The sequence below is a fragment of the Camponotus vicinus genome, unplaced genomic scaffold, assembly GCF_025532165.1.
Source record: "Camponotus vicinus isolate PSW18456_S1 unplaced genomic scaffold, iyCamVici1.0 SCAF_2, whole genome shotgun sequence".
NCBI lineage: Eukaryota > Metazoa > Arthropoda > Insecta > Hymenoptera > Formicidae > Camponotus > Camponotus vicinus.
Window position 1 is genome coordinate 23,954,311 of NW_028141956.1, and position 22,860 is coordinate 23,977,170.

General features: G+C 30.2%; 5 protein-coding genes across 15 annotated transcripts; 2 read left to right on the top strand and 3 right to left on the bottom strand.

The window, feature by feature from the left end:
* Positions 1-84: 84 nt before the first annotated feature.
* On the top strand, positions 85-4,251 carry Rfwd3 (ring finger and WD repeat domain 3). 2 transcript variants are annotated; one of them, XM_083090365.1, is made up of 3 exons: positions 85-369; positions 620-733; positions 830-4,251. In XM_083090365.1, the coding sequence occupies exons 1-3, from the start codon at positions 360-362 to the stop codon at positions 2,311-2,313; spliced, it is 1,608 nt and encodes a 535-aa protein (XP_082946491.1). In that variant the 5' UTR covers positions 85-359; the 3' UTR covers positions 2,314-4,251. The 2 variants fall into 2 exon arrangements, with proteins under 2 accessions (XP_082946491.1, XP_082946490.1); XM_083090364.1 differs by having other exon boundaries at positions 87-369; positions 599-733.
* Positions 3,373-8,012, bottom strand: Ubc4 (ubiquitin conjugating enzyme 4). 4 transcript variants are annotated; one of them, XM_083090383.1, is made up of 6 exons: positions 7,968-8,012; positions 6,093-6,245; positions 5,655-5,737; positions 5,285-5,448; positions 5,058-5,192; positions 3,373-4,573 (listed from the first exon to the last, which is right to left on the bottom strand). In XM_083090383.1, exons 1-6 carry the CDS (start codon positions 7,995-7,997, stop codon positions 4,521-4,523), a joined length of 618 nt encoding a protein of 205 aa, XP_082946509.1. In that variant the 5' UTR covers positions 7,998-8,012; the 3' UTR covers positions 3,373-4,520. The 4 variants fall into 4 exon arrangements, with proteins under 4 accessions (XP_082946509.1, XP_082946507.1, XP_082946508.1 ...); XM_083090381.1 differs by lacking the exon at positions 7,968-8,012 and adding an exon at positions 7,630-7,961; XM_083090382.1 differs by lacking the exon at positions 7,968-8,012 and adding an exon at positions 7,044-7,216.
* Positions 6,826-16,876, top strand: Prps (phosphoribosyl pyrophosphate synthetase). Of its 6 annotated transcripts, none has more exons than XM_083090367.1 (8): positions 6,826-7,154; positions 9,333-9,540; positions 10,195-10,378; positions 12,559-12,621; positions 14,158-14,181; positions 15,485-15,708; positions 15,774-16,107; positions 16,237-16,876. In XM_083090367.1, the coding sequence occupies exons 1-8, from the start codon at positions 7,097-7,099 to the stop codon at positions 16,327-16,329; spliced, it is 1,188 nt and encodes a 395-aa protein (XP_082946493.1). In that variant the 5' UTR covers positions 6,826-7,096; the 3' UTR covers positions 16,330-16,876. The 6 variants fall into 6 exon arrangements, with proteins under 6 accessions (XP_082946493.1, XP_082946495.1, XP_082946498.1 ...); XM_083090370.1 differs by lacking the exon at positions 6,826-7,154 and adding an exon at positions 8,342-8,603; XM_083090368.1 differs by lacking the exon at positions 6,826-7,154 and adding an exon at positions 8,735-9,116.
* A 550-nt stretch (positions 16,877-17,426) lies between these two features.
* On the bottom strand, positions 17,427-19,781 carry LOC145966342 (metallophosphoesterase domain-containing protein 1). 2 transcript variants are annotated; one of them, XM_083090376.1, is made up of 6 exons: positions 19,501-19,781; positions 19,217-19,419; positions 18,884-19,028; positions 18,453-18,729; positions 17,865-18,091; positions 17,431-17,778 (listed from the first exon to the last, which is right to left on the bottom strand). In XM_083090376.1, exons 2-6 carry the CDS (start codon positions 19,337-19,339, stop codon positions 17,651-17,653), a joined length of 900 nt encoding a protein of 299 aa, XP_082946502.1. In that variant the 5' UTR covers positions 19,340-19,419; positions 19,501-19,781; the 3' UTR covers positions 17,431-17,650. The 2 variants fall into 2 exon arrangements, with proteins under 2 accessions (XP_082946503.1, XP_082946502.1); XM_083090377.1 differs by lacking the exon at positions 19,501-19,781 and having other exon boundaries at positions 17,427-17,778; positions 19,291-19,419.
* Positions 19,782-19,922: 141 nt separating this feature from the next.
* Positions 19,923-21,128, bottom strand: LOC145966346 (ejaculatory bulb-specific protein 3-like). The gene is made up of 2 exons (XM_083090386.1): positions 20,886-21,128; positions 19,923-20,291 (listed from the first exon to the last, which is right to left on the bottom strand). Exons 1-2 carry the CDS (start codon positions 21,079-21,081, stop codon positions 20,125-20,127), a joined length of 363 nt encoding a protein of 120 aa, XP_082946512.1. The 5' UTR covers positions 21,082-21,128; the 3' UTR covers positions 19,923-20,124.
* Between the last annotated feature and the right edge of the window lie 1,732 nt (positions 21,129-22,860).

Here is a 22,860-nt window from a genome sequence, read left to right on the forward strand (position 1 = left end):
TTCCTTTTTAAATATATTCTATTTCTTTAAAAAGATGTGCTAAAGGCTGCGTTCTGATATAAACTGTCAGTTCTGAAAATCTATAATATATGTAACGTAAACTATAGATTTTCAGTACTGGCAGTAAATATCGGAGCACAGCCTTTCATTCACATGTGACGCACTATTGGTCAAAGTGGAATATATCCAATGCGTTCTGACCACTTGAATAAAAATTTAGGAACAAAATCTTAAAGAAAAAATTGATTATAATTAATTAATTTGATTTATCCGTCCTTATTTTCATAAATATCTTACAACCGGCTCATTTTTTTTATGCCAATGTTTATGTCATCAATCTCGATTACAAGATAAAGGTTATGGAAAACAGTAAGTGAAATAAATAATATTAATATGTATAAATGAAAGTATGTATGTATATTAATAATTATTCTATACACGTAAGTAATAATTATAACTAATATTTATAACTAATAATTATATAATTTAAAGACAAACGAGAGAGAGAGATATCTTTCTATTTTTAATATTTTCTATTTAAAATCAAATTCCATTAAATTTCATTAATCATCCATCAATTATGATAATATTATTATAGACGAAAATTCAATGCAAATAGATGAGCAACAAACTGCAGAGGATGAACATGAAGATGAACGTGTTTCTTATAATGAAGAAAATAACATGCAAGATGATGATAAAAATGATGATCCAACTAACAACTTGAAATCAAGTATGTTTGAATAATAATCATATTGTAAAGTTAATATTTGTTAGATATATTTATATATATATCTGTATTTTCATTTAAATATGATTAAATTCGTAGCAAATACAGTAGACCCAAATTTGGATGTCTCGGATATAGACTCTGATCAAGCATGCCCAATTTGCATGGAGCAATGGACTAGCTCAGGGGAACACCGCTTGTGTTGTTTACGCTGCGGACATTTGTTTGGACACAGTTGTATTTTGAGATGGCTACAACATTCTTGTAACAGTACAAATCGTCGTTGTCCACAATGCAACAAGAAAGCTGCAGTAAAACATATTAGAATGTTATATGCAAAGAAACTAACAGCAATAGATACTGCAGAATATGATAAACTAAAGAATGAATTACTTCATGTAACAGCTGAAAAGAACCGTATACAGATGGAATTATCACAGTATGATATCCGTCTGAAAGTATTCGACCAGCAAATGGCTTGCATGAAGAAACGTATTTCTGAATTGGAAAATCAACAGTTAGAGATGGATGTTCATGAGAATCAAGATTATCATATTTTGGATCTCTCGATTAAAAAATTTCACCTGGAACGATCTATAGAGATCTGCAAAGAGGGTGGATGTCGTGTCTTAGATTTTAATCGATGGCACAATATTTTGGCTGTTTCTCAAAAATCAACAAACATGCTGTTCAATGGATATGGCATAAGGAAGATTGATTGTGAATATTTCCATTCACGGCAATTTATTTTCTTACACACTCAGGCTATAAGAGATGTAACTTTTCATTCTTCGCAACAAATGCTCCTTCTCAGTGTTGGTTTTGATAAATGTGCAAAGCTAATGGATATCCAGAATAATATGACAGTGCACACATATCAAACAGATCATCAACTTTGGAGTTGTTGTTGGTCAGGTGACAACCCACATATTTTCCTAACTGGTGCACAAAATGGATCCATTACTCAATTTGATATCAGACAAACTTCTGGTGCTGTTAATGTCTTAGATGGTCATGGTGACAGATCGCCAGTTGTATCGATGGCAACAGTGCCACCGAATCCTGATAGCGGTATCAGTAGGGGTGGATTTATAGCGTGCCGTTTTCATACGTGTTATGCATATGAGATCAAAGATAGCATATATTTACCCAAGCAGATATTTTTAGAGGGTCCCTTTGTTTCAGTACGTTATGACAAGAGAAATCATCATTGTTTGATATCGTCTCGTCCTAATGCTAGGCAACCACACGCAAGACATGTAGTGTGTACTATTGGAAAAAATTTATCTAATGAAGAAGTAATTATGTGTAATACTGTACATACATTCCAAGCCGGCAATTCTCAACAACTTTTATCTCGACCATGTTACTTATATGCAGAAAATGACACATTAGTTGCAGCACATATAGAATCAAGTAGTAATATATCATTATGGAGTACAGCAAATGGCAAACAATTGCATAATCTTCCAGTATCAGATGCTGTTATGGATTTATGTTCGTTTGAAGCTAACAATTATTTATTTTTAGCAACACTTTCTGCAAAAAGACTTAGATTATATAATTATGGACAACTAACATAAAGTACAAATATACTACATGGTTTGCCTCGCCAATTACTGCGTGTGATACCTTACACGAGACATAATTATGTCTCCGTATGATATTAAAGCAGACTGAATTGTTAAAAATATACTTTTTTTTAAACTGTAATAATACATACACAAAACTCTTTAATTGATTGAGAAGACAAATATATACCTAAAATTTATTTATAACTATAATTTTTATTATTTTACACACAATGCATCATATTATATTTGGAATTCTTTATGATTTAATTGGATGTAATTTTATAAAATATACTTGTAGAAAGATACTTATAATTCTCATAATTTTCGGATTAACTTAAAAATTATTTAGATTTATATATCATTATAATTTAAGAATATTATGCTTCTTTGTTTAAAATTTATAAAATTTTTCTTATAAATTGTAATTATTTTTTATAAATATTTATGTATGAGACAATTATACATAAATTGTATATATATTAGGACTTAAAAATTAAATGTTGCAAAAATGAGAGAGAGAGAGAGAAAGAGCGTCTTAATTATGTCATTCTTATATTTTAAGAAATTTTTCACAAAAAATTTTCGCATGCATGTTCTTCCTAATAAGATTAAATTCATTATATTCTATTAGTTTATTCCATTTTTGTACAATAATAGGTCATATCTGTATATGCATGTTTGAAATTAAATTTAACAATGTTTTTGGCAGGAAAAATATTTTTAATTCGAGAATTAAAAATTATGCAGTAGTAACTTTATACAAAAGCATTTTTATCTACCATTTTATACATATATAGACTATTTATACAAAAATTTTGAGGAAAATCCATATTCAACTTCTTGTACTATTATGTGATATATTTTATAAAATTTAGTATTAAATGATAATAGAAGAATGAAAAAGTACACATTTTATTTTCTATTAACAAAGAAGGAGAGAAAGTACTATATATTGAGATTAGAATAATATAAAAAAACTCATCCTAATATTTTTTAGGAAATTTTATATATACATGATAAAAAGAAACCTCTATGTGTATGAAGAGACTAGTTACAAAGTTAGAACAATGAAAAAAAAGAACTATTTATTTTTTCATCATATTGAACATTACAGCGATTAAAACATTATAAAAGATGAGAACGGATTTCATCCATAAACTCATATGTAGAATCATATTCTATAAGCTGAATATTTAAAAGATAAAGAGCAAAACAGTCTTTATACAATCGACTGATATCTATAATTTCTAACAGTCTATATGAAAATTAATACAACAAATTATATAGCAGAGATATAATTAAATGTCTATCCCTTCCTAATATAACACACATGATTTAACATTTGATTGTACAAAAAACTATGCACTTCTGCATCATATACATTATTATACAAATAATGAGCTAATTAAATTTTCATCTTTATCTTCTAGCTATGCTGTATCTCTTGCTTTGTAATTTTTTACACATACACAAGTTATCAAATTAAACTATTCTTTTATTGAATATAAAGATCAGAAGCAACATGCTAATTTATTTCAATCTTTCTGAATCTTATTCCTTTTTAAGCTTTGTAATATAAAATTTAACAAAGATTGATAAATAAATGCCATTTATGCCTAAATCTGGAATGTACACTGCATGATACGAATATAAAAAGAATGATAGGGTATATATACCCGCAAACACGTATATATCTGTGATATAATTTCCACCATCTCATGTAAGCCAACACCAGAAATGTACAAGTGTAAGATATTAACACCAAAGTGATTAAGTGAATTTTTTTACAAGTCATATACCAATCTCAATAATATACAATTAGGTTTTTGCTCAAATTATAGCTTTTTCTTAAATCTTATTTTTTTTTAATCTTAAATAAAAGAAGTTTTTTGCACATAAAAAAAGGATTTAATAATATCGCAAAAATTGCAATTAATATGAATTCTATATTAAAAAAAAAAAGAAAAATAATACATTATGTTTGTTGCAATATATTCTCTGCATTAAGAACATAAATGGATAATGCAGACAAGCATGCAGTTTATCAGCAAAATTTGCATTATTGACAGTAAACATAAATTTCGAAAATTCCAATTGAAACATCTAATTATACATTTGAAATATATCCAGTACCATGAGAATACATATGTTAAATTTTACTGACAATTCAATATCCTTAATACGCTCAATACGCTAATAAGCTCAAAATTTATAGATTACAAGATATCAAAATCGGTAAGATCAGTAAGATAATGCAGAACATTGAAAGCTGAAACAAAAGGCAAAACAAAAAGTTGATAAAATATGTAAAAGAAACAATATGCATTTATATAAATTTGTGACATACTATTCTTATATATATACAAGGAATTAAAAATATATTATTTTAAATTTGGTATTTCACATGTTATATTTAACAGATTTTATTTTGTTAAGCAATAATGTGGAATTTTAGCAAAATGTAAAACAATGTATTATTAAAAAATACTTGAAATTTATTTAACTGATTCATATTGTGATTTTTTTATTAATTATTTCTCATGCCTATATTATAAATTAAATAAATGACTATTGGTGGATATTGAATGCTTTCCTGGTGATTTTTTTATCAGATATTGTCACTGTAGGTGCAAAATACCAATTGTCAAATCACTAATAATATCAATATCCGAACATGGTTATTACAAGAATTTCTTAATGACAAAATGAGTGGTGCTTGGATGTAACATATTAGCTATGTAGTTAACACTAACTGAAGAGGCAGTGCTCAGTAGCACGTTCCAAGTCCCAATTATATGAAGATAGAGCGACTCTCGCATTATGTTCCTCGATTCCCATATCTGTTAATCTTCTTATCTTGTCATCTAAATCAGGCATTTTTGCTGGTCCTGAAATAGATATAACTTATATTTAAATTCTAATACTCTCTATATATACATGTATATATATATAAATGTATACACAGAAATATATCACGTACCACCTGCATATACAAATGTCCAATGTGTGGCAGTTTGACGAAACATTTCGGGATGTTCCTTATATTGTTTAGCGACTACTGCATCCTGAGGATCATCAGGCTCTGCTGCAGATAACAATGCTTGTAGTGACAATAATACCGTGCGCAGAGTCATTGCAGCAGCCCTTAAATATGAAAATAAAAATAAAGTTAGTCTATTATATAACTGTAATGTAGTCTTCATATTATATGAAATATACAATAAAAAAAATATTATTTAGAAATGTATTATTAAGAAATGTAATATTTTTATTCAACATGAGAACTGATAAGATAGAGCAAAAATAATTGATTTATATTTTTTTAAATTTAATTTGGTGAAAATACATGCCATTGATCTTTTAAAATATCCAAACAAATAGCACCAGTGACAGAAGATATATTAGGATGCCATATTTTTGTTATGAAACGTACCTACAAAATAAGAATCTTATTATTTATGCAATGTAAAATATTTTTTAAAATACATTAACACTTTCAAAAAAGAAAATAATGTTACTATTTTATTATAATAATTTATTATAATAGAATAAAATAGTAATTAAAATTTAGAGACGATAATGATATATAAATTCACACTAGTGATTTTTATATGGAATCAAAATAATAACTATGGCTTGATATCATAATAAATAATTAATTCAATAGTAGATATAAGTTTATGATTTTTGTGTTATAATTTAATTTCTTTTACTTATAAGATAATCAAAAATAACGAATGTTTACTGTACAAGTATTATTTACAGATCTTTCAAAAATATTAACTTACTTTGGGAGGATTGAATGGATATGTCTCGGGAACTTTAATTTCGAGCACAAAATTACCTCCTTCGTATGGCGTATCTGGTGGGCCGGCAATTTCACCCTTTAATTCAGTAAGACTATCGTTGACCAATTCAACTTTAATCGCACATTTTGCTATCTATCAAACATCAAATAAATAAAGTATTAGGAAATCAAGTTGCTACAAATATTTATTAGTTTTGCTATATAATAATTTGGAACATTAAAATTTTTTATTGCATTTGCATGTTTGTTAACATAATTAAAAATAGTTTAAAATATATATTATATTATGGGAATAAGTTGAATTTATATAGGCTGCTTTTTTTACTAAAGAATAAATGCAAATATATTAGATAGCAATTTCAGCAAAGATGTGATAAACAAAATAATTAATTTATTATGAATTATAAAACTGTTAAATATAAAAAAAAATGACAAAGATTCTGTTTTACATATGTATATATATTTAAAACATAAAGATACATTACAAGATTAATTATATTGCGTAAACTGCAATTTCAAAAATGTATAACTAATTTAAGGTTTATAGATAATTAATATGTATTGCTATAAAAATTAATAAAAATGGAAATGATGTCTTTATGAATATAAAAACAATTGAAGCAATGGAATATTTTGGACAGTTTCAATATACATATATGACACTTGTTTCTCAATCATCTGTTTTCCAGTGAGATAAATATAAAAAATAGTCACATATCATTGCAACATGGAGGAAAACTTGTGAGAGCCTCATAAACATATTGCCAAACTATGCTCCTACGTAAAGTTTGTGTTTGATTCTACGTCATTATTTTCAAAATAAACATGTGATCATAACCTATGACATTTAGCATGATAAGGGAAATCTCGATTATTGATATTTCGCAAAACTATAATGGCATTGGTGATGCCTTGACGTAATTCAACTTGCCGAAGAGACATGTGGATACATTTTATCGCAACAAACTTTCATGTGAATACAGAATGAGCAATTTGAAAAGATGCAAAGGACCCCAATGCAGCCGAGACTTCAGACATCATGGTGAGTGCATATCTATATTCATTAGTTTAATTAGTTTGTTGACAAGATTATCGCGTGCTAAACATTGATACATGTCATGACGAGTATAATTGGTGCTTTGTTGACATGAAACACAATCTAAGAAATAGAAGTAGAAACTTAATTGGTTCTAACAAAATAATAGGAATATAGCGAGGTATTTTGCACGAAACAGACAAACCTATGCCCGGCTCGCGTTGCTCTCTTTCTCTCTCTAATCATCTTTTCTCGAAAGAAATCAAAAATATAGATGGCAGTTGACAAGACGGGGCACAACAAATGATCGGCGATTTTTCTACTCGGACTGGTACTTGAACCGATGGACGTGGGTGACATTTTCGTCGCATCTTTCCCGGTCGGGGAGATTGCATAACCGCGATACGGGCTTTTCGCCGCCGTTTAACGAGAACCCTGGCTCGCTCCCTCTCCCTCTCTCCGCGATTTTTCGCTCACTCACCTCCTCGCTCTTTATAACCTCTTTGAATTCCCGTTTGATTCGCTGCGCCGCGATGTTCGCCATGGCTCCGGAATCGCTAGGGACAGTTAGCACGATGTCATTGTCGCTCGCGAATGAACGAACGCTCTCTCGTGGATCCCGCGTCCCTCGAGGAGCTCAGCGTCGCGGCATGCGAGGCTTAATTTTTTATCGCGGCGCGGTGCTCGTAACCTGATGGCCCGCGAGTGAATTTTGCCCGTCACCCCCGTCAACAGCCTTCGCCCGAGGTCCGTTCCTAACCCGTTCCTAGTATCCCGTATCGAGAGACTCACGCCGCGTTACATACACATGCGATTTACCATCGTTGCGATCAGCGCCGCCGGCGCCATTTGATAATCGTAGCAAAAGTCGACTGTCACTCGTTCTCGCGCCCGCTCCTTTTGAATTTTGTCTGGGCTCACGTCGCGGCGCCGAATTTTCGCCGGAATATACAGGGTGTCCCAGACTTGACGAGTCAGCCGCTAATGGTAGATTCCTGAGGTCATTTGGAAACGAAAATCTTAATACCAAAATGTTGAGGAAGATGTAGTTTCGACGCTATAAAAGATTAAAGATTACCAATCGGCGCGTTACGTTCTCCTACGCTCAGCATAGCGTATCAAGGGGCCCGCGTACAGCGCGATAATATCGATATCGATAGAGGGATGAATATAGAATAAAAAATAGGATTCTGCAGTGAGCGCGATTATGTTTTCCACGCGACAGTAGTCAGTAGTTTGGACATTTTTATGAAGTCTTCCTCAACATTTTGGTATTAGAATTTTCGCCTCCAAATGATCTCAGGAATCTACCATTAACGTCTGATTCGTCAAGTCTGGGACACCCTGTATATATGCGATAACACCTTGACGGCCTCATGCGAACACGCCAGTCGATAAATACCCATCTAGAAATACTGTTGCGTATCTAGAGGTAACCCGAGGGAAGGGAATGGGGTAAGTTTTCTCGAAGGTAGTCCGTCGTCTCGACTTATCAAGATTGATACGCGATAATGTAAGACTCGCGTTTGGAATACGGATCCTCGTACGTCCCATAAACTAAACGAGTGAGGAAATGTTGATGATCCCGGTTCCTCACATGTCGCGTCGAATATTTCGAATAGGTTAAAAGGGAAAAAAAAAATAAATAAGCAAAGTACGCAGAGTTCGCTGTCGTCGAGAGGAATACCCGGCGGGGGGGGGGAGCGGAAACACGTGCGCGACCAAAGTGTCACCGGAGTCGGGAGGACGGAAACGCGCTTCTGTCGCGCGCGTAAATAAAAAAGAAAAAAGAACCCGAAGAGGGAAAGACGATAGAAAGAGACAGAGAGCGCGCGAAAGACGCAAAAGCGACTCGCGTCGCTTTATCGATCATTGACGACGAGGCCTTCGCGAGTGACGGAGCGAGGCGCGCGCGCTCGGACCGGAAGTACATGTCCACGATCGACGGTGCCTATCTGCGCGACATACGTAAGTCCGTTTTTATCGTGCTTTATCGGAGAGATAACGAAAATTCTCGTCAGCGTTTCACGAGACTCGAAGGGATACAAACGGGGAGGGTGAGCGCGCACGGGGGGGCGGGGCGGTCCGAGGCGCGCGGAGGCGGAGCGTAGTCCGCGCGACGTCACGTCCGGTGCCGAGCGGCGAGCAGTGATTGGCCGAGCGCCCCGGTGCTTTCTGTTTCAGTGATGCCCGTGTCGCAGCCAGTGCGTGCCAAGAGTTTGTTACGCGCAAACTTGGAGAATTCACGTGTGCGTGGCCTGCGGAGCAGAATGCCGAATATCAAGATCTTCAGCGGGACCTCGCATCCGGATCTCGCCCAGCGGATCGTGGATCGGCTCGGCATCGACATCGGCAAGGTTGTCACCAAGAAATTCAGCAACCTCGAGACATGGTAATGGCTCGCTCCCGCCGTAACCGCGTTGACTATACTAGCCAATTGCACGAGGCCCTAGCGACGTAACCGCGATATGTCATCGCGCGCGAATCGCGTATTTTCCGCTCGATCGGGCTCCTCGTGCGAGTTTCATCGCGTTTCGCGGCCCCGCGTCCTCATTTTCACATATCTCGCCGATTACTCTCGTTGGCGGGCGAGAACACGCGCTCCGAAAAAATTCCGATTCGCCTTTAACTCGATGCCCGCAAGTATCGATTCGCGCCGTAATATCTCGATACGGAGACGAAAGCACGTGCGCTTGTCACAATGTTGTAATCGTCCAGGCTCTAGAAATGCTGATGCGCCTGTAAAGACGGTGTCTCGTGGACGATGCGCGAGATCGAAATACGCTGCGTCGCAGAAATGTTGAATGAGAAAAGTTTCGTAATCGCTCTCTACGTCGAGCGCCCAGTAGTACGCATTAGTTATTCGAATATTAATACGAATTTTTTTTTTCCTCATTTGTCGGAGATAATTTCGATTGACGTAATAATGACGTTATTTTTATCTCGCTTTCTCTGGCTCTTGGAAAATTTAAATTTACACCTTGCTTATGTAATATGCTTTATATCGTATATTGGAGAGAGTAACACGTGATTTAATCGCACCTAGTGTGGAGATAGGAGAATCTGTCCGTGGCGAAGATGTGTATATCGTACAAAGTGGAAGCGGCGAGGTGAACGATAATCTAATGGAGCTCCTGATTATGATCAACGCTTGCAAAATTGCCTCCGCATCCCGGGTGACTGCAGTTATTCCTTGTTTTCCTTATGCAAGGCAGGATAAAAAAGACAAGGTAAGAGAAGGGGGTAAAATGATGATTATTTGTCTAATTAGATTTACGCTTCAAGTAGTTTAGGAAAATAGATATAGTACGTACAAATTAATTAAGCGATTCTAATTTTTTATTATGTAGATTTACATAGGTCAGTTATTTTTAAATAAAGGTATTTAGGCTACTAGAAACTATCATTGAGCACTGATGTTGATATGATAGTGCTTAAAGTACATTATACATTTGTGACCAAGTTTTAACTGAAGAAGATTCGAGTAAAAATCAAAATGAAAGTAAATTTTTTATAATTATTATGAATAATGCACTTTAATCACAAACATCAGTGCTTGACAATTCTTATACCGGTCTAAATATTCTTTCATAGATTTTTCTAGAGAGAGAGGAAAAACGAATCAATCTTAATTTATTTGTCTCAATTATTTTTGTACTCTCTCTTTGTCAGATGTAAATATGCATATCAATAAATTAATAATTACTAGATTAATATATTTAAGTATTATATATTTTTTTCATAAATTATCATTTGTTTCTTTAATGTATATACTTATATTTTTTACATTTAGATTATGCCAACAATACATAATGAGCCATTTAAAATCATAGTATATGAAATAATAATTAGCAAATGTACATGCGATATGTGTATTATATCTATTTGTGATTGTGTGGAAAATTTTATTCTCAAAATGTCTTTAAAAATGATACTTCTATTGCAAATATCTTTGTAAAATAATAATTATATTTTATATAATTTATCAATATGTAAATGCATCTATATATCTAAATATTTAGCTATAATGATTCTTGCAATAACAATCATTAGTACCTAATATATATTTAACCCAACAAATAATATCTACAATCATAGTCTCTACATATGAATAAATAGATATTAATTCCATTAGTTTCCACACTTGCACAGTATCTAAAGATTACACATTGTTGTTAAAAATAAAATTGTGCAACAATTTTTTTTAACAAAATTTGAGTGTGTTTTATGAATATATAGGTAGTTAATATACATATACTTAATATACACGTAAAATTTCAATTTTTTTATTTTATATTTCTTATTTAAAAAAAGATGCTGCTACTTTTCTAATGTCTATAATACAAGCGCAACAATGTATTTATAATATTATACAGGGTGTCGCAGACCACCCGTATCAGCGAATATCTCAAAAACTGAGCGCGGCAGACAAAAATATTTCAGACAAAAGTTGTAAGGTTTCAAGTAACGCATTACATTGCGATATCATATGACCTTGAAGAGTGTTGTCAAGGTCACCTTGAATTCCGTAAATGGAAACCCCAATTTTTTATTGCACATTCTTGTAGCTTATCTCGAGAGCTTTCCAAAACACTATAATTAAGTTAGTTTTCATTAAGTACTTTCCGAGTTATGAGGCTTGAAATCATTTCTTAATTTTACATAAACCGTAAAATATCTTGTAAAATATTCATTTTTCGATTATCTTACCTTAATACTTTTATGTACAAAATAATGAGAGGAATCAATTGGTGTAAAGAAAACACATAGTTGTTTTGAAGAAAAAATATGTAATTATTAATTGCAAATTACATATTTTTTCTTCGAAACAACTATATGTTTTCTTTACACCAATTGATTCCTCTCATTATTTTGTACATAAAAGTATTAAGGTAAGATAATCGAAAAATGAATATTTTACAAGATATTTTACAGTTTATGTAAAATTAAGAAATGATTTCAAGCCTTATAACTCAATAAGTACTTAAGGGAAAAATATTTTATTATAGTGTTTTGGAAAGCTCTCGAGATAAGCTACAAGAATATGCAATAAAAAATTGGGGTTTCCATTTACGGAATTCAAGGTGATCTTTACGTGACCTTGACAACACTCTTCAAGGTCATACTGATATCGCAGTGTAATGCGTTACTTGAAACCTTACAACTTTTGTCTGAAATATTTTTGTCTGCCGCGCTCAGTTTTTAAGATATTCGGCTGATACGGGTGGTCTGCGACACCCTGTATATAAGTACACAAAATCTATGTCTTTTGTAAAATATGTTTTCAGTTTGTTCTATTTAATATTATCTTAAAATCTATGCTTTGTTAGTAAAGATAACGCGGCAAAAATAATGAGGAGGAAACGTTGTCTTGAAGAAGAAGCTATATTTCTTTAATGTATCTTCACAGGGCAATGATGGTGGAGACTCTAAAAATCAGATTATCATGAAGTCGAACGAGTGGAAATTCAGGGTAACTTGCGGCGGTCCCTTTTTATCTGTTATATTTTTTATTCTCTCATAGCTTTTAACAGACCAGTGGAGTGATCATTTTTGGAATGCAAAACTTGATTTCATTGTCATATATAAAATTTGCTTATATTCTGCCGGCTTTACATTATTGGGCTGCACCAGATAAGAGAGAGATACACATATATATTACTGGACTTTCATTCTGGACATCATTTGTTGATTGTCATAATTTCTTTTTTTATATTCTTCAGGGATATATTTTCGCTTTTCTGATAGGCAAAATTATAATTAATAGAGACATTAATCTTTTGTGGAAATAGATATATCATAGATATATTATATTAGTTGTCTCGATTTACGATTTACAAAATGTCAAATGATTTCATGTTATATGAATAGATAGCTTTTATATAAATGATATACTCAAAAAATTAATCAGGTACATAAAGTGTATAAAAGATACCAGATTCTTTTTAAATGAAACTAATATATAATTTTTGATTATATACATACACAGATATAAATAATAAAATAACAAATATATATTAATATAATAAGTGAGATTTATAATAATATTTCAATATTGTGTAAATAACATTTGAATATTGTGTTCAATATTATATAAAAGTCACATCAAAATTATTATTATAAATGAATTATATCATTTATATAACTATCTAAAAATTGTACAAATCAAGCATGAGTTACACAAGTTTCTACAAATTATGTTAAATCACATTTGCATCATCAAAATTTTGTTTTAAAACAAACATTTGTTGCTCTTAATATCAACATGTACATATCACTTTGAAATACTGATAAAAATGTAGATGATTGTAACATTATATATTAAGCATAGAAGTATAATTTTCAGCAATTTATCATTATCATCATGATAAGATGTTTGTAACAAGACAAATAGGAAATGTTTTAGACATCTGAGCACTGCAAATGCATACATTTCAAGCATGTTCAATAATAATATAAGGTTATCAGACGTTGGATAACCCGTTTGGATAACGGACGGGTATTGCAAAACTCGTGCTAGATTTTTCTGAGGGGGGTCTTGGATGCACATTTTTGTTGTTGTGTCAATAACAATGAAACCTATATATACTTTATCAATCTCTGATATGTCTTATCTGGCCAATGTATACATTAAATATATCACAAATAAAATTTCTTATATATATATAAATTTAATATATTAATTTTATTTAAAAATTTATTTAAATTAATATATTTAATTGCATGATATTTTTATATATTAATTTACAACAAAAATGGGCATCTCTAAAATATTAATTGGGTACTGCATGAGATTAATATATATATAAGGAAAAACTAAAAAAAAAAATTCTGTAATTTTGGATCAGCTGTTGCGTTAGACAGTTATCAGTGCACTGTGTCACATTTATTATATTTTTAAATTATTCTACAAAGTAAAAAGATAAGAAACACCATTGACTATAATGCTTATTAAAAAAGAAAACTTGTATATATATTTTTAAGATTCTGAATAGTTGGGTATTTTCAGGATATTCTGCCCGACCTGTCTACAGTGAGTATAATAGCAACGAGATTGTCGAGTGCGGCGTTTGCAATGATAACTCGATGAATCATTCGATTTGTAATATTGATTTTTGAAATTAAGATGAAAATTTTCTTTGTAGGACTAACCAAACTTATATAATATCGTTGCTATACAGCACATTGGTGTCCCCGTGAATGAATGAATGAGTGAAACATTTGGTCAAAGCATATTGATATCCGAATGAGAGGGCAAAATATTAATATAATAGCAGTACACTCGCAGTACATTGTTCGCAATTAGTATAGTATAGTGGGGTACGCGTACATGTATGTTTCATTGGGTACTAATTATTGAGGCTTAAATCGGTGTTATTGTCCGAGTGCACTAATCAAGTATCGCCCATCCTTATTAATGCTTAAATAGTAGTAGGAATGTGTCAATGTGTTTTTTATTTTCGTAATAACTTGTCCTTTCAATATAGCAATTGTGAAAAGATACCGTGAAATGATTATTAATGGTCTTTTGTAAACTTTATGTACAACACTCATTTATCACAAGTGATTTGTCAAAAATATTCCATCATTTGCACAATGCATTTCTTTACTTGAGACAATGTACTAATATGGATATACTTTAAATTACAATTATAAATTCTCTTTTATATAATTTTGCACACAATATCAGAAATATGCACTCGCGATATATATACTGATATATTTATTTATTAAAATCTATTTTTATATTATGGTAACTTAAACACATCTATTACAAATGTTTGCCCTCTTGTTCATTTCATACCATCCTTTGCTGAGGGTAAGGGACCGAGATGCATTGTGTTTCGTGGTTTTGCGTTCATAATTTTAAATATTTTGCTTTACTTACAATAGTTATTTTGAGTCTAACTGGGGTGCATTTGCAACGTTGTTTCTCTGTCAAAATTTATTTTCTATAAATGTATATCTTGTAAGAAAAAAATTATATTTTATTACGTGGCCATTGTATTCATATTTTGTCCCCTCCGAAAAAAAAGGAAATCTCTTTCGGCAATTTATTTTCAGTTTTATTTAGTAAAAATTAAATCCTGTATCTTTAAAAAAAAAGCACTCATAGGCAGTTGAAATAAATTAATGTTGTATCCTGTGAAATTTTTGTTCAAAGAGCAAACAGACTGGGACTTAAAACTTTTTTCAATTTCTCATAATGTTTTTGGCGTGCTTTTATGAGATTTTAATAGCAATTTCTTTAAATTGCAGGATTTTTCCAGTTGCAAATGGACTTGAAGGACTCGTCCGAATTCTCAAAACTTATCTTATCGAAATGTGTTTTACAGAGTCGCGCGCCAATCTCTGCGAAGCTAGTAGCGAATATGCTTTCCGTAGCGGGTGCTGATCACATTATCACCATGGACTTGCACGCTAGTCAAATACAAGGATTCTTTGATATCCCGGTAGATAATTTATTTGCCGAGCCAGCTGTTCTCAAATGGATTAAGGAGAATATTGTTGAATGGCGAAATAGTATCATTGTTTCCCCTGATGCGGGCGGCGCCAAGAGGTAAGTAATCGAGGGGGGAAAAAGAGAAGAAATTCTAATCGAAGATATTGTTTTTTATTTTACAGAGTCACATCCATCGCGGATCGATTAAATGTCGAGTTTGCGCTTATACATAAAGAAAGGAAAAAGGCGAATGAGGTCGCCAGTATGGTATTGGTCGGAGACGTCAAAGACAGAGTTGCGATCCTCGTAGATGATATGGCTGATACCTGCGGTACTATCTGTCATGCGGCGGAAAAGCTATTGGAAGCTGGTGCCACAAAGGTTTACGCAATACTTACGCATGGTATATTCAGTGGCCCGGCAATTAGTAGGATTAATAATGCGCGCTTTGAGGCTGTGGTAGTGACTAATACTATTCCCCAAGATGGTCATATGAAAGATTGCCCAAAGATTCAGGTAACTGTCATTCAAGAAATCATATAAAATGCTTGTCTTAATGCGATAATAACAGTGACAATAATTGTAGAGATTAATTTAATTATAATATAGCTTGATTTAATATGTCTAATTGATTTTATCTTTCAGTGCATTGATGTATCGATGATGTTTGCTGAAGCTGTAAGGCGGACACATAATGGTGAATCTGTATCATATCTGTTTTCAAATGTACCGTATTAGATGAAAATCTTCCTATTTCAAATTGAGATTTATGTTCTATTTTTTCATGGATTTCTAACAGTAAATTGACATTTTACTCAATGTGAATCTTGATAAATTTTTAGATTAGATTTAGATATATATTATATATATAAAAGTCGATTTTTTTCTTTACAATTTAATAACTTAAGTATCATTTAAATTTCTATAGACAGAAAAAATACATAATTCTTTGTTTTGCTCGAATTTTGTTGTGATCAAAATTTCAGCTTTTGCTGTATATAACTTACAGCATCCTTATCATTTGTCCAGCTGGAAAAAATTAAAGAAGGATTGATCTCTTAAAATGACAATTACTAATAATTTTATAGATTAAAATATTTGTAAACTATGATTTTTTTTAAATGTCCTCAATGCGCGTGTACTGCACGTAATATTCAGGTATTACTAAGATTGATATCTAATATTTAAAAAAAAATTTAGATTTGTAATATCTTTACATAGAAAAATTTTTCATATATTGATGCTAAAATCACGTAAATAAATTTTCATAATTATGTTAAAATGACATTATTGTGTTTTGATTATCATAAGAATAGATAATAAGAAAGTAGCATTGGTCGTGTTTTTTTTTAATACGACTATAATTTAATATTTAATATATCAGCCATATTACAATAAAAAGAAAGTTTGTAATGTGGGTTTTATTTTTATTTAGAAAATAACCTCTAGTATAATTTAGCTTAATATGACTAATGATGCAGGATAGTAACTTTTTATTCAAGATAACTTCTTATTTAACGAAAAAATGTTATTATTACTCTATTAAATATAACAATAAATGTATAGAATAATATTTATAAAGAAGCATATGTAACTCTGAGATGCCATAAAATTTTTTTCAATAATAAATATTTTTATTAATATTTTGCTTTTTTTAATAAGGAATATTGAAATATATTTGTGTTACAAATTTAAAAAATGAAAACTAATTTTTTATTTATAAAAATTAATTTATATCCAGAGGAAAAAAACGAGGAGATAAAACGAAAAGAAAAGGAGGTAATGTATAATTTAAAAGAAAGAGATTACAAAATTTTATATATTATTTTTAATATTATATTAAGATATTAAATCATTACAAATTGTATGAAAAAGAAAAACAAATTAATACTTATATTGTATCGCTTTATACATATTCCATGTTTAAATTAAGGCAAGAGAAACTTTTCTATGTAATTGTATCTATATATAATTGTATGTAGATTTATGCAGATTTTTCTCAAGCTCATAAGAAAAGTTCAAGGTATTCTCTTATATTGGTATCATCTAATTTAATAATTTACGATTTTTGAACACTAGGAGGTAATGTTATATCAAATACTATTGGTGAGTTACTTGGTAGATAATTTATATCACATGTAGATGCATTGATATATATTATTTTGCCGTCTGACGATATGCCGTATCCTGTAAGATAAAATTACATAGATAGAAAACGTGTAAATATAATTATCACATGTATATATTTGGATTTTATATTTAAGATTTCATACCTTCATGTATATGACCAAATACATGGTATTTGGGTTTCACACGATTTTGCACCGTCGACAATAACTCTACACATCCAGCGCGTACTCCGCTACAGCATAAATCTCCATGACCTACAGGAGGAGTATGTGTTACAAGGATATCTGTATCTGATGGAATCAGTTCCCATTTTGACAGGCATGCTTCTCCACGTGGCACGTTAAATGCCCACTTGCAAAATTCTGGTTGCCTAAGATTTCAATGAAATGTCCTTCAGAAATAAGAAGTCTCTCATATTTAAAACTATTTTTTACAAATACGTTTCATAATATGTTCAAGATAGTTTTTCGATATGATTCTGACGATTCATCTCTTACAACATATCACAGTACAAACAAGTCACAAAAATATATATTGAGAATTTCTAAATATATGAATATATGATATTTTTTGCCTAATATTTTAAAAATACAATACAAAAGTGTTTATAGACAAAAGCTTAACCTTTTAAATGATAAATTACATAAGTGTTTACTTAATATGTTAATAAGTCTACGCACATTTATTCACTACCAAGTTTTTTAGCAAAACTAATTTGACAAAGTATTTACCATGGAGTGCCATATATCTTGATTCCATGTACTACAATCTCGGAATCTTCCAAATATGTACAGTTTGTCAAATAATCTTTAACATTAGTAGTTTTAATAGCTTCTGCAAGAGTGTCTTTTGACATACCCAAGGTGGGTATATTGTCAAGTATGCTGGTTCCAGTATGTTTCTGATGATCCCCACTGGTGTGCACAGAAAAGGGATGCGTAAATGTGGGATCAAAGCTAAGTTCATGATTGCCAGCTATAACTATTTTATGTTTGTGTGGTAAGTTACCTAAATTATATAATATATAATTATTAATATATCTATATGATTTAGATGAAAAAATTCAAAATGTTATTAACGAATAAAAATACTGATTCTTACGATTACAGGTTTTTCTAATTTATTACTCATTGAGTTATAATAATATAATTGATTAATGTACCTATCCAATTGTTGAATTCTATAACTTCTTGCAAACTACCGCATTTCGTAAAATCTCCGGCGTGGATGAAAACGTCTCCGGCAGGTATATCAAATTTTATAAACGGTGTGAGTGAGTGCGTATCGCTCATACATACTACGCGTAACTGGAAATTAAAATTTATCGTTTTAAATTAAATATACGTTGCTCGAATAGGCGGTATTTATGTTAGCAATTGTAAAGACAAAAGATTTAAAAATCCTGCGTATGAAAAATATAAAATGAGGTTTGAGGTTAACACACATGTATCTTTCTGCGTAAAAATATCAGGACGGTAAAAATGATTAGACGTACTTTATCACTCGGTGCCTCGGTCGTCGGCAACTTAGCAGTTATTTTAACAACTTTTTGATACTGAGATAACTCACGCCAGGCTGCTGTCGGGTCAGCTGTCAATGGATGAATAGCTATCTTCATGCTGAACAACTAAATGTGACAGCCACCACGTATTTACACGTGAGATTCATTCGTCTCTTTTTGCGCGTTCTCCTCTCACACTTAAAATATTAGATATGTTTTTTGTCATGATAAAAACGAACGAAATATTCGTATGCATTTGACATTTTATGGGTACTTACGGCTTCTCGTTTTGAGATTAGGAACTTTTGGTTCGAACGCGCCAATATACATATATGTTTAGACGTATATATATAGTATAAAATACTTTTCTCTTATAATTCGTGTTATTGTAAAATATATTAGAATTTACTAGAGTCTGTTTTATATAAATAAAATATTTAAGAATTTTATTTTACTTTTTTCTATTTTTTTAATAAAATAATATTTTACAATCAAAATGTATTAAAGTTCTATTTTGCTCGCTCTTTTATTTCAAAACAAGTTTTCACAATGTTTATATTGAAACGTAATGCAAAGGATTGTTATTCCAATATTTTTTTTATATGTTCTTATAAATAAAACTATTGCAAATAAGCTGCATGATTCATATTGAAATAATACATTATAACATATACACAATAAATAAAATCAAATTTTAAAATTGTTTTTATAAATTTTATTTTAACAATGCAATACTACATCATTATCGTATTTATAATGAAATGTATTAATGAGGAAGTTTTCCTCTTTTCTGAATAGGAAGAATTCTAAGTATAAAGCATTATTTACAATAATTTTACAGGTGATATACGCAATTTTCCATGATTATTTGTGTCCGTTTTGTAAGCATTTATCATCAGCAATTATGATTTACTGTTTTTCTTTCGCAAATCCTCAATACTCTTTGCAATGATAGTTTGTAGTTTAATGGGATCATTGGTTGTATACCAATCGAGTATGAATTCCAAATGTTGTTTTTGCTTTTCAGTACATCTCTTACATCCAGATTGTAAAGCTTCACTAAAAATCCCTGAAAGCAAAATAAAAAAAATATTTATTGCTTTTAATTGATCTCTTTTATTACATACAATAATTGCACAAAATTTATAACAATTATTGCGCAAAATAAAAATATGCAGAAAGATATTTAAGAAAATAACGCGATAACTTTACAGTTTTGTTGTAAAAAAAGTTTGGATGAAAAAAGATTAAAAATTAATTAGAATTTTATCCGTTGTACTTATTCTAAGAAACGAGCCATCTCTTCAAAAATCCACATGGAAAATAGTATATTTTATTATGAATAATATGTAGAACTAAAATTAAATTTATAATTAAATTTATAATTTCAGAATTTGAAGGTCACATATACACACAAATCTAAAATTAAAAATCTGTAAAAATTAATTTAAAATTAATTGAAATGTTATGTTATTGATTATCATTTTATACATTTAATTTACAGTAAAAATTTTATATTTTTAATCGCTAAATATTTGAAAAGGATAACTGTTTTGTCTGTTATTATTTATTAAAAAAATTGATTCTACAATATTAAAAAATCCGCAATGAAGAAATAATATAAAAGCGAAATATTCTACATATACTTGTATATCAGATATACCTTTAAAGAATCTTTGATCAGCTGTCTTGCACGGTGATAAATCCATATAACAATTATAATATTGGTTTCGCAATTTAGCATTATTAAAAATTGTGCGGACATCGATGTTGTCGTATCGACTGGAATATAATTCCTCTGCGAGAACACACGTTAATGCAATGACAATGATCGCTACGATGTAACTTGGTCGAGCCATTATTTCTTCTACTTTTGTACTAGCTCTCGTAATAAGAATACTGAAGATTCAATGGAGACACATCTTATTTATACGAACTGGCTGGTACAAAAACTTGTTTTGTATGATGGTCACAGTTAATCAATTGTACCTGTGTACCTGACAGTTTAACGATGACGCTTCTAATTATGAATGAAATAAAAAAAGACAGTATATAAAAGAAATTTATTGACAAGGATTTAGAAAATACGCCTTTTAATTACAATATATTAATTATGCATGTCACTTAACGACATATTACATCGTATTTTAAGAACATATTTATTTTTTTTTTTCGTTTCCTGAATTTGAGAAATAAGTTACTATTTATGTAATATTATTAATTTGCATCTTATTTAGAGAAAAGGAGCAAAAAACAATATTTAAGAGGACGAGATAAATAAAGAAATAAATAAATATAATATGAAAAATATGAATTTTTTTAAATATAAAGAGAGAATATCAAGAAGCGAAGCGTTTTTTAAGAATTCTTTTTCAACTTCTCCATTTCTTAAACAAATAAATAATAAATAAATAATAATCTTATTCTTTGTGTAATTTTATATAATTTCGTTCATTTTCAAACTTTATCACACAAATTCTTCTATGAAGAACAAAAACTTATAAAGAGTATTTTCTTCTTTAGAAATGTACGAATAAATGAAATTTTTGAAAGATTTAGTCGAGTTTGACATTTAAATAGCACGAAAAGGTCAAAAGAATGTCTTTTGACCTTTCAAAATATCTAAAAGACAATTAAAATAATTTTTTAATTTTTAATTTTAAAATAATTTTTTAAATTATTAAGTTATAGACAGGTTTAACATTTATAAGAATATTTATGAGAAACACATTAACAGAGATATTATTACGGATGCAAGACAGACAATATATTAAATAATATTATGTTTTTCCATCAATTATTATTCATGAGACAGAATGGAAAATACAAAATAATGTCTAACAATTTTTCCAATTATTCATGATAGTGTTTCCCAGAAATGAACTTGTATACTAATAAAATACTTATTGCATAAAGACTGCAATATGATGTATTATAAGCAACCCATAAATGTCGTATATATATTCTTAAATGAAATATGAGAGAAAGAAATGTCTGCGTATCAAAGGTTGATATTAAAAATACTCAGAAATCCTTAAACTATGATCATGTTAATGCGATTAGATCATCTCAAGTATTTCGATCTTTATATTATTAACTGACCAGCACACATGTCCAAAAGATATTTAAAAGACGACTTAAAGACGTCTTAAAGTCTTTTAGACGTCTTTAAGACATCTTTTGGCCTTTTTGTGCTATCTGGCGAGCGTCTAATTTTTTATTCTTAAAGTTATATAAAAAAGTTATATATAAAAGTTATATAAAAAAATAATACCTTCAAAAAACATTATTATAAGCATCAATATATGTATTTTTATGTGACCACATTATATATTATATTATTTATTTTTTAAAAATTATTATTTATTTATTAAAATTGAAATATATAAAACTGTAATGTGTGTGAAATTTGTTATTTGAAGCGAGATATATTATGTAATCTTTTTAATTTCGCATTTTAATATAATATATATAAAAAGTTCATATATTTTGTCAAAAAGACAATTATATACATAATTTATACAATGATTATTTCGAATTATTCAGTGGAATGCAAAGAATAAATAATTCTAAAGGATGATGGAATGCTAATTATATAAGTGAGAGAGAATTTATATTTCTTTTTCGTTTATGTTTTT